The sequence below is a fragment of the Notechis scutatus genome, chromosome 2, assembly GCF_049901735.1.
Source record: "Notechis scutatus isolate UNSWTSFEM ecotype Mainland chromosome 2, rNotScu1.2, whole genome shotgun sequence".
Classification (NCBI taxonomy): Eukaryota; Metazoa; Chordata; class Lepidosauria; order Squamata; family Elapidae; genus Notechis; species Notechis scutatus.
The window spans coordinates 182,096,224-182,111,478 of record NC_142010.1 but is presented as its reverse complement, the minus strand read 5'-3'; the positions used below and the strand labels follow the sequence as shown (position 1 = coordinate 182,111,478).

Below are 15,255 nucleotides of genomic sequence, written 5' to 3'. Positions count from 1 at the left end.
AATCTGTGATTCTGTGAGCAACTCAATCGGCCTGCCTGCTTTGCCTGATTTGGGGTAAAAGTTGCTCCTTTTTTATACAAAAATCAATATTTATATAAATATTTATGATATTTACATACAAGCCATGCCCAGCCAGTCACATGACCACCAAGCCACACCCACAAATTAGGCCACGCCCACAGAACCAGTTAGTGGTCCCTGGGATCTAAAATTATGAGTTTGGTGGTCCCTGAGGTCCAAAAGGTTGGCGAGCCCTGATGTAGAGAGTCTGGTTACCTCTGCTTTTGTGCTGGAAAAAAATTAGACTGGTCCTTTTACTAAATCAGGAGCAGAACTGAAGGTAAACACTTTTTCAGGAACCTTTGTGGACTGAGGCTGAATTTGAGTGAAGTGTATCATCTCTTTCGCAGCTTCTGCGTAAAGTGGAATATCCTCAAAAGCTGCAGTACATCAAATAATGAAGCAAGATGAAACTTTTGCTTTAGCAAATTGGTATTTTGGCGGTATCTAGCCAGGAATTTCAATTAGAATCTGTTCTTTGTAATGTTAAGTCATGTTTGATGTTCATATTTCTCTCTCTCTGTCTCTCTCTCTGTATATGTGTGTGTGTGTATATATATCTTCAGCTATGCCATTTATATCTACCAATATTAATTATTTGCATTTTCATATTTAAAGTTGAAATGAGGGGATTACATTTTACTTATTTTTTTTGTATCTCTATTGTTCTGTCTTCCCAGGAAAGAAATGTGAACTGAAGTTTCTAGGCAAATATTATCTCTATGAGACATGACCATAGATTACACTATTGAAATAATTTTTCTTTGTTTACCTTCTAATAGCCAGAAAGTCACTAAAGGCCGTGGTACCCCTCTGAGTCATATACACTGAAGTTAGGGAGAGAGGATGCCAGATAAGTGTTCCCTGGAAAGCAGATGGGGAAAGCAGGAACTACTAAGCTGCTATCACAAACAGGGGACAGAAACAGGATGTGAACACTCAAGAGGGCTTCTGGGAGAGGATGCTTGAAACTTACAGCCTTCCACTCTATGGAATGAGCTATCTGCTACACTACCCCAGCCAGTTCAATCCATGGTTAACATCTCATAAACTAAGGAACTGTGATATGTTTCTCTTGTAAAACAAAAGAACAAGCTTCAGTTTCATATTTTGACTAACTTCAAGAAAACTTGCCAAAGTTTCCAGTTCATATGATGGAATATATAAACAATGAATACATGCAAACATGGTCACTGATTTATTCTTGCAGGTAAGACCTTATTCCCACACTTGTTCTAACCCATCTGCTTTTTTTTAAAAAAAAGACTGGAATGGTTTCAACCATCCTTATCTGCCCTTACATTAACTAATTGAGAAAACATTTACAGGAGCATATACAAAATGCATTCTTAATCATACCAGTAGCAGGAGTAGGATTGCTCATCGTAAGAGTCCCGTATGTGATACCAGAAGGAAGAAGCTCATCAGATCCACGCTGAAAAGAAAATTATAAATATAGTTGATCTTCATTTAAGCATGGACATTTTGTTGAAAATACAATTTAAAAAGACATTAAAAGCAGTTTAACATAAATGAAACATCTATTTTTATTTTGTTGTGTGTTGCATTTAGGATGCTGAGCTTTAAAATATAAATATAAACATAAAATATAATACATTATATGAACATTATAATGAATATTTCATTATGTGAAATATTTCAGGAATGGTACTGGCTAAATAGGTTCCACATTAATATATTTTTCCTATTTATTTGGTTCACAATAACTAACTGATCATAGCTTTATATTTTCAAACAAGCTGGTTGCCCAATCTACACATCTAATACACTTTATCTTTTCATTGTTCACTTTGTTCAACGTCTATACATGATTAAGTAAGTCAAAACATTCCAGAACCATTCTTCTAGCAGTATGTTGTATTTAAAAACTATTTTCTAAATTACTGAGAACCTACTCTTTTTACCAATACATCTGATCAGGGATTTCAGACACCATTAGACAAACTAATGGACAACGCTTCCATTTAAAAAAAACAAGATGTGCAGAGGTATAGTACAATTCTGACTCATTTGGTTTACTATTTCTGCAAGCAACTTTATGCAGTACAGTATATGCACTGCTAGTAGTAGATAACATGGGAACTGCATATCCTATACAACTGGGAATTCCATAGAAATAGACTTATCCACTTGATATAGCGAGACAAAGTATTACTATGATATACAAAACGTTGATCAATATCAAGTAGACTGAGACGTAGCTATCATTTTATGACACAATTACATTTTATACAAACATGTAAAAGTGTAAAAATTATGAACACTTCAGTATTGCTTGTGGCACTACTTTTTCAATTTAAGAAAAATACCAGAATCATTTTTCATGATTCCCCAAGGAATCTGCCTCTGGACAAAGAATAATCAGAACAATAACATTATAGTTCTCCTACAACTTGCAGTTTTGTCCCTCAGGAAATCTGCCTAATGTTTATCATCTAAAAGTTTACAATTTATAAAACAATCATTATACTGCAGGAATAGCACCAAACAAAGTATCAAATGAGCTTCGTTCTCACTATGTTCATTCATAGACTTCTTCTATGTGTCTTCCACTGTCAGGGAATATCCATTTTAGCAAAATTTGTTGTGTAATTGTTGGAACACTTGTACAGAATGCAAACAGCCAAAGTCCCTTCTCAAAACTTTTGGAAGATATTCCTGAGTTCCCTTTACACACACACACACACACAACACACACACACACAAAAGATTATAGGTAGCGTATCTCACAAATATATCTACTTCCCACTTATGACTATAACCGTGTTGCTTGTATCGTTATAATTTATATAGTTTTGTTTCCTAGTATGATTTGATTGCTTATTAGTAACATGACTATCACTAAGTGTTGTATCTTATGATTCTTGATTAACGTATTTTTCCCTTTATGTAAAATGAGAGCATACGGACCAAAGATAAATTCCTTGTGTGTCCAATTATACTTGGCCAATAAAGAATTCTCTTCTCTTCTCTTCATTTATTTTATTTAAGGCAGAAAGGAGTGCTATGTATGCCATCCTGAGCTCCTGAAGGCAGGATATAAATCTAATAAATGGTTGCACTGAAAAATTCCATCTTCACTAACCTTTGTACCATTTGAAGGACAACTGGAAACTATTTCTAATGAAATAATTTGACACGTGTATATAGCTTCTAGTGTTACTTCCACAGATATGAACATTTTGTATTAACAAAATTTGGTTCAGCCAAATTTTCCATAGTAAATCCTATGTATGAGAATGCCTAACTGATTTTGTATTTGTTTTACTATTTTGTAGTGTTACTTTATCACTGGGAAGGAAGGAAGGAAGGAAGGAAGGAAGGAAGTAAATAAATCTGTTCTGATACATATATATGTTTAGAAACATAATATTGTTGATGAGCTAAACTTATGCAAAGAATGCAATTTCAGAACACCAAATCACTTAAATGAAATAGCAACAAGCCTCACAAAACAATCCACAACCCATTTTACTATGGGTTCATTGGGTTGATCAGTAATCTCCCTAGAAACAAGGTTCTTAGTTTAACACAGGGAGCTAGCAGCTGTTTCAGTCTTGCTTTCTCACTGGCACCATTTGCATGCAGCTAGTTCCATTGTCTAAGACTCTAATATATCAATTACTCAAGCTTCCTGCTAGATCAGTATCAGGATCTGGTATGCCTTAAACAGACACACACAGAAAATATGACAATCATCGAGGGAATGAATTCAGTATCCATATCATAAACTAGTAGGATGAACAAAATCAAGATACTTTATCCTCAAGAAATTCTTACCAGATGGTCAATCACAAAGAGCTTAAAATATTCTTAATATTCCTCTTTTTACCGGTTAAGCTAAGCAACAAGTTTCTGAATCAATAGCATAAATGGATTCATGAAGTCTCCAAAAGTAACTTCTGGGCTTTGCTTGCTTAACTGGGAAACCCAACAGTGTCGTAAATGACTGCTTTAATTTCAGCCTCCCCTCTTTCACTGTCATGAAGGCCAGAATGGGGAAGCCAAGAGATCAATTGCATAAACTCTATTAATTGCTGGCTGCATAGCCTACATTAATATAGTTATCTAACATGATTTTAAGCACAATAGATCTTTGCAAGGAATCAAATAATCAATGCAAGCAGCTCAAATAATGAATTTTTATGTGTGAACAACTGACTATTCCAAGGAATATTAAAGTATGTTATACAGTATTAGGAGTAAAACCTCTTTATTCAATATTTGATCAACTTGCTGTGGCACAATCTATATTGTCTGTATAATAATAGATTTTTGCCAATTCATTTGAACTTTTAGTCCCAAATTATGCAATAAGGTGATAGTTTCATTCCCAAAAGTTCCACCAGTCACAGAAACTGAAAAGCAAAAGACCTCCTGTAATTTCTGTAATAAATCTAAATGACTTTTAATTTTCCACCTGAGACACTTAGTATTTACATAAGCTTATTCAAGGTAAGGCTAGGATTTTATATTTATTTTACCGCCCACCGCCCTCCTTAAGAAAATACTCTTAATAAGTGAAAAATTACTATTTTATAAACATACAATTTAATTATATTTTTAACTCCAAAATTTTGTGCACTGAAAGAAAATAAATTAGTACAATAAATTAGAAACTGAGTGACAACAAACAAGTAGTTACTTGTAACAGAAATCTTTTTAAGTATCTTATTGCTGGTTTTATAAAGAGGATCGCAGAGGCCTAGAGATGAAGGTGTTTGCTTCCCACTCAGAAGATTGCGTGTTCAATCCTAGGTAGTGGCAGTTGTTTCTCTATCAGGGTGTGAAGAGAAAATATGTGCTGCAAACTCCACATAGACGTCAAGAAGGGCATCCAGCTAATAAACGCTCATCTCTACTCAGCGTCCCCGACTCCACCCGAATAAAGGGATTAAAGTGTCATAAAAAGAAAAAAACTACTGGTTTTGTAAGCCCATAACTGGATTAATGAAAATGGAATTGTTTTATGGATTTGCTGATTAAAAAGGATGACTATGAGAATATTCATATTGTAACTTTAAAGAGGAAGGAAAGGTAATGAACTTGTTTGCAACTGCTAAAAAGGACAGAGGTAGCTTTTCTACCTGCGTTCCCCCCTTTTTTTCTTTTACATCTTCTCTTTTTAATTTCACTCTACATAATTTCATGTTTATCTTATGTGAAAGTCTTTAATAAAAAAATTACATTAAAAGATTAATGAAAATATACTCTCTTCAGATAGCTAAAACTGTAACTAAGTAAATAAATACCGAGTAAGCAACTAGAAAGCCTGCTGTGTATATGATGAATTCCTTCTGGTCATATTTTTGATTAACTTAAAACGTAAGAAAGTAGAAAAACAAATTTTACCAATTGGAGTCAAGAGCTACCTAGTGCTAAGAACATGAATTCAAAAATGTGGGGAGAAGCGGTTATCCCCCCCCCCAAAAAAAACATAAAAACTCCTTAACAGTGTTTATGACAGCTGCTATATGCATCTCCACATATCTCCAGACATAATGTGCCCTTTCAATCTCAATCACTATGGTACTTGAACTACAATTTGCTGGAAGCCCATTAAGGATTTCTTACAAAATGAGTTTTCAAATAATTTCAGGTTGTAGAACCTGTCAGTTAAGAAGAAGTCAGTTAAGTTCTGGAAGCCCTGATCAAGAGATGCAGTTTGAGTGATTTTCCCCTCTCAGTCTCTCATGGAATTCCATCAAGTTATCCCAGAAGTCTAGGAGTATGCAAAACTCTGAAAAATCCTATTTTAGATATTAACAATTGTGACTTTTTCTTTTATAAAACTCTTTTAACAAAATGCTGTAGATGTATCCATCAATGCATATTCATAATAGATTCACTGGCTACATTTGCACTTCAAATTATACATACAGTACTAAAGTCACACTGAGAACTTTCAGCTAATTTACTCTGCCACCAGAAGTGCCATGTGTTTTCCAGATGACAAAATCATAATCCCTTGCTATTGGCCATGCTATTTTGGCATGACAGAAGTTGAATTTTAAGAGAAGAGATCTCTGGAGTATCAGTTTACTTATTCCTCCTTTAGCAAGAGCTCCAAAATAATCCTTGCCATCAAAGAATTCTTTTGCAGATTAGGACACCATACCAATACAGAACACACAATAAGAACAGATCAATATTAAACACAGTAACAACTTTGCCAACAGAACATAATGAGTGCTTATGAAAATGCTAGTGCTAGAAAAGAACAAAGAGACTTTTTTTAACATGTTCACTGTTCCGTATTAGTTAAGATTTGTACATTATAATAAATCTCTTCTACAAACAGTATAAGAATTGATGAAGCAGATTACAAACGGATTGAAGAACAGCAGCAAATCTAGAATGAAAATGTATCTTTCATCAGACGAACAAAGTTCATGGTATCAAGAAAAAGACAGAACCTATGTTATTAAAAGTTTTAGATTAGATAAAAATAAGCTTTTAGGATTGTGCATCTGACATTAGATCTAAAGATATTCAAACAAAATTATGTTTAGCAAGAAAATAGATTTTTAAAAAAGCTTTTGCATGTAATCTGTATAGTATTCTGTTGTTTATTTTTCTGAATTATTATATCCAAAAATTGTCTTTCACCTAGTATGCCGAAATGAAAGGTCAAGTTACTTATTGGTAATAAATGACCATCATTTGAAAGGCAGTGAAGTCTACTTACAGAGACAAATAGTATTCTTTTTCTCCTGTATATCCCTGAAAATACAGTATTCTCCATCCAGGCATAAAAATCCTCAAGCAAGGAGCACAGCAAAAAGACAGAAGGATCTTTTTATCATGTTAAATAAAATATAGTTCAGAGAATGCATAATTTCTGAAAGTTCAAGTTCACTAAGCCAATTTTCTTTGCAAAGGATCCCTTAATTTGTGAATTTCAGTTTAAAGCAGGGGTAAGGAATTATCCATTTCAGTAACTTTCCATCAAACTCTGCAAACTTCCTTTTAGTCTGGATCCTTTTGTTTCTTAATGCTAAAATGTTTCCCGCCAGACAATGTTTTCTGTCCCTGAACTCTCTATCACCTATATTGCTCAGTAAAATCACGAAGAAACCATATATATGAAAAAGAAAGGAATTGGATGTATAAATGGATTAATAGTGTACATATATGTCAATATTGGCAGAGACACGCATTCTTATTTCTGATATATCCTTTTCTAGGTCCTGATTACTTTTGCTTGAGGAATGGTGACTTTGTAAGGAAAAGGAACTCTTGCTCTTAATGGACCTTGAATGGGGGGGGGGGGAGATGAAACCTAACCATGCGTTCCCTCTTAGCCCTTTTGCCTCTTGACCCAATGGAAGCTCTGATATGATATAGTATTATGTTATTTCATAGTTGTAGAACTTTGAAGGGTAAAACTATGTACATGAAAGGCAGACTTCGAAAGATTTCCTTGTGTGTTTTAATTATAGGCAGTCTTCAACTTACAACGGCAATTGGAACAGGAGACACAAATTTTCATCATTAGGTGATGTGGTTGTAAAGCATGAATCCCACAGTCATTAAGTGAGGCAACTTCCTGCCAGCTACTCACCACTGAGAAGTCACTGGGGGAAATTGGCAGGAAATTGCACCTTCAAGGCCCACAGGCAGGTAAATGGCTGCTGGCAGGTTGGGGAAATAAGGGAGAGTGTGAGGGGATGGAGTGCAAGAGGTGTGGAAAGGATGTGTCAGGGAAGATTGGAAGGGTGTGTGTGTGAGGGTGCGGTAGGGGGAGGGAGATGCATTTATGCAGAAGCACAGCATGAATGAGGGAGGACTAGGAAAAGTACACAAGACTGCAAGGCGGGTGCAAGAAGCATCGGGCAAGGTAACAAGAGTGTGCTAGAGGTAACGTGTGCTTGAGAAAGAGTTGGGGAGGATGTGTGAAGGCATGATGATGCGTGCGTGAGGGTGTACCTAAGAAATGCTGTGTAGGTCAGGGAGGGATTATGTGGCTAAGTAACCAGCATGGTGCAAGCGTGAGAGTCTGGGGACGATGTACAAGTGGGGGAGACTTACCTCAGAGACGAAGTCAGCAGGGAAGGTGACAAATGGCAATCACATGATTATTGTGTGCTTGGCAACCAATTTCTAAGTGTGAATGCCAAACACTCAGATCACAATCACATGACCATAGGAGAGCTGGACGGCTAGAACTCTGAGGACTGGTTCATAACAACCATTCAGCCTGTTGTAAGTTGGAATGGTTGCTGATGCACAATTGTAGGCAGGGGTGGGATGCAAATATTTTTACTACCATTTCTGTGGACGTGGCTAGGTGGGCATGACCATGTGACTGAGTTGGTGTGGCTTTTTTGAGTGCAGCACCCCGGCCTTCCAGGTTTTTTGGCCTCCTGGGGGGACGTTTTTGCTCCCAGGAGGCTTCCCTGAGGCCTAGGAAGGCAAAAAAGGGAGTGCGGTGGGGGGCTGTGCAGCACCCGTGCTCCGTTTTTTGCCTTCCTGGGCCTCAGGGAAGCCTCCTGGGCGAAGCAGTAAGACAGCGAGGGGGACACAGCTGATTGTCGGAACAGCTGATGGTTGGGAGGGGAAAAAAAGGAAACCGAACTGGTAGCAGTTGTTTTGCTACTGGTTCGGCCAAACGGTAGCATTTTTTACTACTGGTTCGCGTGAACTGGGCCGAACCGATAGAATCCCACCACTCATTGTAGGCCGATGACTACTTGTACATTACAACTAGTCTTCACTTAATGACTGCCCTATTAGGCAACCATAGTAGGCTATATCGAAGTTTTCATGTATCTTCTCTGCTACCAATTTTTAGCAATAATATTTAGAGGATCAACGGAGCTTGCAGTTATATATCCTTGCTGTTAACTGTAAAGAATGGATAGCATCTGGATCATGGTCAACACACATAGTAGAAAGATACATTTATCAGACACAAATGATAAACTGTTCTACATGCCACAAGAAGACTGGAGGGGGTACTAGTTTCTCTCCCTTTTATTTTAATATTTCAGTAAAAAGTGCTACCAAAAATAAAGAAACAGCTCGACTTCTCTTCACATGAAAAGTTGCTTACTTGAAGCCACTGAGCATTTTTTAAATTAAACTCAACCATATTTAGAAGAAAATTGTACGCTTCCTATTTTGGAATTATGTTATTCCACCTTTCAGCAACAATCCAAGTCGTTTTCAATTCTGGACACAGAAGATTCTCATAAGGCTTCAGAATTATGCTCTCTGCATGAACTACAGCTTTTTGTCAGGCACAAGCAACCAGAACTATTCGTGGATCGACCCAAACAGATATTTCATTGTTGATCACCTATATTACAAGATTCTAACCAGATAGGCTGCCTTCACCTGAGATAGAACAAATATAGACCCATAAGTTTGATGCCAAACATTTTCTCCTCCAAATGGATTCTAAGCTGGAATGTTTCTTTACTCTCCCTGGTGGGGTTTCTCCCTTTCAGTTGGTGGCTTTACCATATTTTTCCTCACTGATATGCTAGAGAACTCGATTTTTGCTGTTTGCGATATTACTCCCCACCCCAATCCAATTAGAGATAGTTGTTGGTTAATAATGTTAATTAGAACTGGAATTTCCATTGTTAAAGTGATGCAGCTATAAAGCGTGACATCATGTGACTGCACTGCTTAATGATGGCAATTCTAGCTGTAGCCAGTTACCATTGTTAAGTAAATACTGGGTCATTAAGCAAGGGTTTCAAGTGTTTATGATTTCCAACTTCCTGCCAGTTTCCCCGTTAACTTTACTTATATGGGAAGCCAGCAGGGAAGTTTGCAAATCATGAGCATGTGACCGCAAGGGCATTGCACCAGTCAGAACTATGATAACCAGTCATATCTATTATTCGTTCAGCTTCTTATAATTTAAAATCATTCAATGTAAAGATCCATTCAATCAAAAGTACCTAAATAATTCAGGTTTGCTATAACACACTGTTAGTTTCCTGGTGCAAATATACAAGGGAAAAATAAAAGTAAATAGAGGGCTTTATCTCTATGTCTGTAAATAACATTGCCCTATGTCTGTAGTCCAGAGGCATACACATTCACCAAACCCTTTTTGATAAGAGTATACTGTCAGTATAAACCCTGGGAATTAAGGTAATTTTAGCATTACAAGGGTGTTAACAATGGTATATACATCCTAGAGAAGGCTATTTATGTGGATGCTAATATTTAACAAGGACCTGATGGCACAATCAATTGTGCATGCAACTTTACTATGACTATCTGCTCCTATTTTTAAAACATATATCCCTACATCATCTGAACATTTGTGCTTTCATTTGTGTGCAAATATATGCCATTTCCTCTGAAATTATCATTGCAACATGTAAAATATTATGAGTTATATTACTCATTAGCAATACTATAACATTAATGTTTCAGTCCAATAAGAAGTCATCAACTCTCTCCATAGCAAATGATATTTGTCTTTTTGACTTCAAACTATAGTACTTTACCAGAATTTAGTTTTGCTTTTAAATCCTATGCCCTGTTAAATTAAATCAATGATATAACAAATTATATTTGTTTATGGACTAAATAATATCTTCAAAAAATGCTATAAACTCCTAGTAAAAACATTATTTCTTTAGAATGCATACTTTCTTTTCATTCATCTCTTAAAAATGCTTTTAACAGTAATGTATTTCATTTTTCAAAGTTTAAGTTTATAAATTGCTTCACTTTCTTAAATAGCTGAAATAAAATTCAGCATGCATTTGGGCTATGCTTTTATATTAGTCAGAACATACATCTTATTTTTGTTTTTAAGGTCACAAATCTCTTGTATTCTCTTATCTGAGAATAGGCCTCAGTTTTGTATTTATATTACGACTCATCTCTTTTCACTTAGTTCAACAAAACTTCTATGTATGTATGTATGTGTTCATATATTAGTTCAGCGGTCGCCAACCAGTGGGCTGTGGCCCACTGGTGGGCCATGAGAAAATTTTGGTGGGCCGCAGAGAAATCTCATCCCCAGAGCACCCCCCCCAAAAGCAATTAATCCAGGCTGAGCAGAAACACAAGACTACTTAAGCCCACATGGCCCGCAGGAACCCTCCCTGCCCACTCACTCCTTACCCGGCAAACTTGTCTGCTAAGTTGCTATTTTTCCTTTTTCCGACCATCATCTGTTCTGCTGTGCCGGGAGATTTAGATTAGCTAGGAAGCAGGAAATGGTTGGATTTCTTGCTTTCTAGCCAAGCATAGCCAAACCTCCCTTTGCAGACTCACAGCAAGCAAATTTGAGACTGATCTAGCCGATGGCAGCTAGATAGATCACTGAATGATTCTGTGAGTAACTCAATCTGCCTGCTTTGCCTGATTTTGGATAAAAGTTGCTCTTTTTAAAAATAAAAAATTCAATATTTACATGCATGGTGTGTTGTGAGTTAATTTTATGAGTTTGCTTGCAAGCAAATTTTACATGACAGACTGAGCTAGCCAATGGTAGATAGATTTCTGAATGAATCTGTGATTCTGTGAGCAACTCAATCTGCCTGCCTGCTTTGCCTGATTTTGGGTAAAAGTTGCACTTTTTTAATAAAAAAATTCAATATTTATATGAATATTTATTATATATACACACAAGCCATGCCCAGCCAGTTACATGACCACCAAGCCACACCCACAAATTAGGCCCCACCCACAGAACCAGTTAGTGGTCCCTGGGATCTAAAATTATGAGTTTGGTGGTCCCTGAGGTCCAAAAGGTTGGAGACCCCGTATTAGTTTACTTAGCCAATAAATTATATATAGAAATTTTCCTGTAAACATTCATCATTAGCAGGGGTAGTCAACCTTTTTATACCTACTGCCCACTTTTGTATCTACCGCCCACCATGAAAGTTAGAACGCCCACTAGTGGGCGGGAGGGACCAGGTTGACTACCACTGATCATTAGGTTAGATAACCAGATGCAGCCACACTTTCTAAGTTACATATCTGCCATCCATTTGCATTGGCCATACTGCTTTAAATGGTATTTTATAGTTCATTGGATTAATGAAGCTCATTATGTTTTTAACTTGTAGAAATTAATTAATAGAAATAGAATTAATAGAAAGGCAGAGTAATCCACCGTATAAATATAAACAAACAAACAAATAAATAAGTAATAAAATAAAAATCTAAAACAACTAAATATCTGGAGGGCACCATTGCCTATCCCAGCTTCATAACATTTAGCTAAGATTAGGATGCAAATGATCTTTGTGTAATTCAAAACTACACAAGCTCACAATATCATTTTCACAGTATACGGTGCCTAAGTATTTCAATGCTATTGTGGAACTTCTAATGAGAGTAGTTGGAGAAATAGTCATCAGTATTGACCTACAAAACATTTGAAAATGATATTTCATAAAAAGTGTTGGCACAAAGAAACCAACCATTTTTGAAACGTAAAAGCAACCTCAATTTTATTTTTAAAATTTGATTTCTATTGTGTGATTTCCTTTTTATTGCTTTAAAATATCTTTTAGGATTTTAATGTTTTAGTGCTGTAAGCACCCAGAGTTATTTTGGTAAGAGATGGATGGCAAATAAATTTAACCAATAAATAAAACTTTGCAAAGCTTAGCTTTGTATGCATGCCCAGAAACACTTCAGCTGGGATTACCACTAAAGTGAAGAGGCTGTGCACATGAACATATGTGAAGACAGCTAGAGACAATTTTCCAACAACCACATAAACCTTGTAAAGGTCTTGGCTGTTTTAGTACTTTGAAAAGTAAGATTCTGGCTAATGTGCTCCACATGCACTTTTTTAATGCTTTGGACTACTCTATTCAGCAGTGAGAGTTTTGAAATGGGCTGCAGCTTTTTATGACTTACCTTTGAACAGCATACCAAGCATAGGAATGGTGTGAAATGTACATATTTTACAGCTGGACTGAGACACAGCTTTCTAAGTTATTAATATCTTTAGCTGAATTGGAAGAAATATAAATTATGATCTCTTTTAAGAATTAAAGAGTTAAGATCCACTTGAAGAAAGAAATTGGATGGAAATAAAGCAATGCCACAAGAAAAAAAATAATGATGCACAAATTTCAATGTGTTATCCAGAAATAAAAATGTGGATAACAAGTTTATATGAAAGGACAGAAAAAGATTCCTACCTTTAAACCGACTGCTATAAGATCTGTAACAACACTGTGTGAAAACAAATGGGAGAAAATGGAAAAGTTAGAAAAGCAGTTATTGTACAGGCAATGATAAATAAAGCTAAAGGAAGAAAAAAAATATCATAAGAATGAAATGAGTTATGGAGTGTTTTTGCAAAAGAAATGGAACAGTTTAGTAACACACAATATGAAAAAGAGAGGCTTAGATAGAGCAATCAGATGAAACTTTGCACAACTATTGTTAAAGGATTCCTTTATTCAGACATACACAACACAAAAAGCCTTTCTAATTTACCTACCAAGCACACACATAGATAAAATATGCCATACTTTTTGGGGGGAAAAGTCTCTACATTCACATATAAAGAATCAAGAAACTAAACACTAGTCATGTAATGAACTATGAAAATAAGATTGCACATTACAGCTTCAAGGATGGTCTCATTTACAAGATAGAAAATGTGTAATTTCTTCTTTGTGTTATCTATATGTTGAATAATTATTAGAATATGTATCTTAAAAGCTATAGTAGATATAGTAGAAGAGGTAGCAATACTCTTTTTACTCCTACAAGGAGCAGGGCAGTCCCAAATACATCCAAGCTCAGTCTGGGAAATATATTTCAGCAGAAATCAAAAACTATGTCAATGCTGGCTGAGGTTGTAATTCCATCCCTCTTTGGGGAGTTGAGAAAATACTGGATTATGTTAAGCTAAACAATTTACATAAGGGTAATTATTTCTGAAATAATGATGTCTGGTTTTCTTACACCCAGATATAACTATAAGTTAGTTATAAGGCAACATGTTTAACAATATGCTTCTATAAATAAAATTAACTATAGTCAATACTAGTACTTTTAGACATACTTTAGTTAGAATATCATTATCTGAAGCTGAAAGCCTAACACTTGAGTTGCTCCAGTGGTGGGATTCAAATTGGTTTACCACCAGTTCGGTGGGCATGGCTTGGCGGGCGTGCTTTGCATGCATGCACAGCAAACACGCGATTTGCACGTACACAGAGGCTTTCCTACTGACCTTCTGCACTCTCCCTGTCTCTTCAACAGCTGAAGCGTGGCAATCCGCTATGCCGCGCGATGCAACTGAGCATCAAAAGCAGGAAATAAAGGTCAGTATGGAGCCAGGGCAGGAGGGTGGGCCCAGCAGCTGATTGTCGGAGCAAACCAGGTTCACTCCCAGATGATCTTTGGAGCTACCGGTTCAGCCAAACTGGGCCAAACCGGTAGAATACCACTCAAGTTGCTGTAATCTGATCCAATATCAATCAACTAACTTTCTTCTATTAGTCATATAAATCACCATAACAATGCAGTGCTACTGAGACTGCTAAGCAAGACATTTGATTTAAGAGGATTATCTGTTCCCAGTATGCGTTACCTGGACAAGTAATTTCAGTTACTGTTCCACAAATTTTTATTCACTCTCTTTCTTAATCACTGACAAAATAACTATGCTTTATTGGATAAAAATGAACATTCCTGAACAGGTACCATCAAACTGTGGTGGTTTTCATGCTTCAATTATTTTTTTTTCATAATCCCTAGCTATTAGCCATTCTGTCAGAAATTCATGGGACCTTGTCAAGAAAAAGAATCCGTCAAAAAAAAAACCATGGTCAACATAAATTGAAGCAAATTTAACACAGTATCTCAACAATATACTTATTAACTCAGAAAAGTCTCTACATACATAGCCTTGTAACAAGCTTAGATAAACCGTAACAAATGAATACCAAAAACTCTAGTGTACACAATACATTAACAAAATTCAGGCTTGAACGGAAAAGAGGAATTAAAACATGAAAGTTGCTATGCAAGAAGTGTATTACACGTAGTTTCAATCTAACAATCAGAATTGAGCCAAACATTTCTGTTGTTAAGCAAGACAGTTGTTAGGTGAATTCTGCCCCATTTTATGGCCTTTCTGGCCAGTTAAGCAAATCATTGCACTTGCTAAGTGAATCTGGTTTCCCCATTCACTTTGCTTGTCAGAAAGTAATACATGCC

General features: G+C 36.1%; 1 protein-coding gene across 2 annotated transcripts in view; it reads right to left on the bottom strand.

Moving 5' to 3' along the window:
* The window catches only part of PTBP3 (polypyrimidine tract binding protein 3), a 69,607-nt gene that overhangs the window by 37,423 nt on the left and 16,929 nt on the right, over positions 1–15,255 (bottom strand). The window contains exons 2-3 of one of the 2 annotated variants that reach the window (XM_026672311.2): positions 13,221–13,254; positions 1,420–1,495 (exon numbers count right to left, since the gene is read on the bottom strand). In XM_026672311.2, the coding sequence (XP_026528096.1) occupies positions 1,420–1,495; positions 13,221–13,254 (110 nt within the window). The remainder of the gene's footprint in view (positions 1–1,419; positions 1,496–13,220; positions 13,255–15,255) is intronic. The other variant, XM_026672313.2, reaches the window with a different exon arrangement.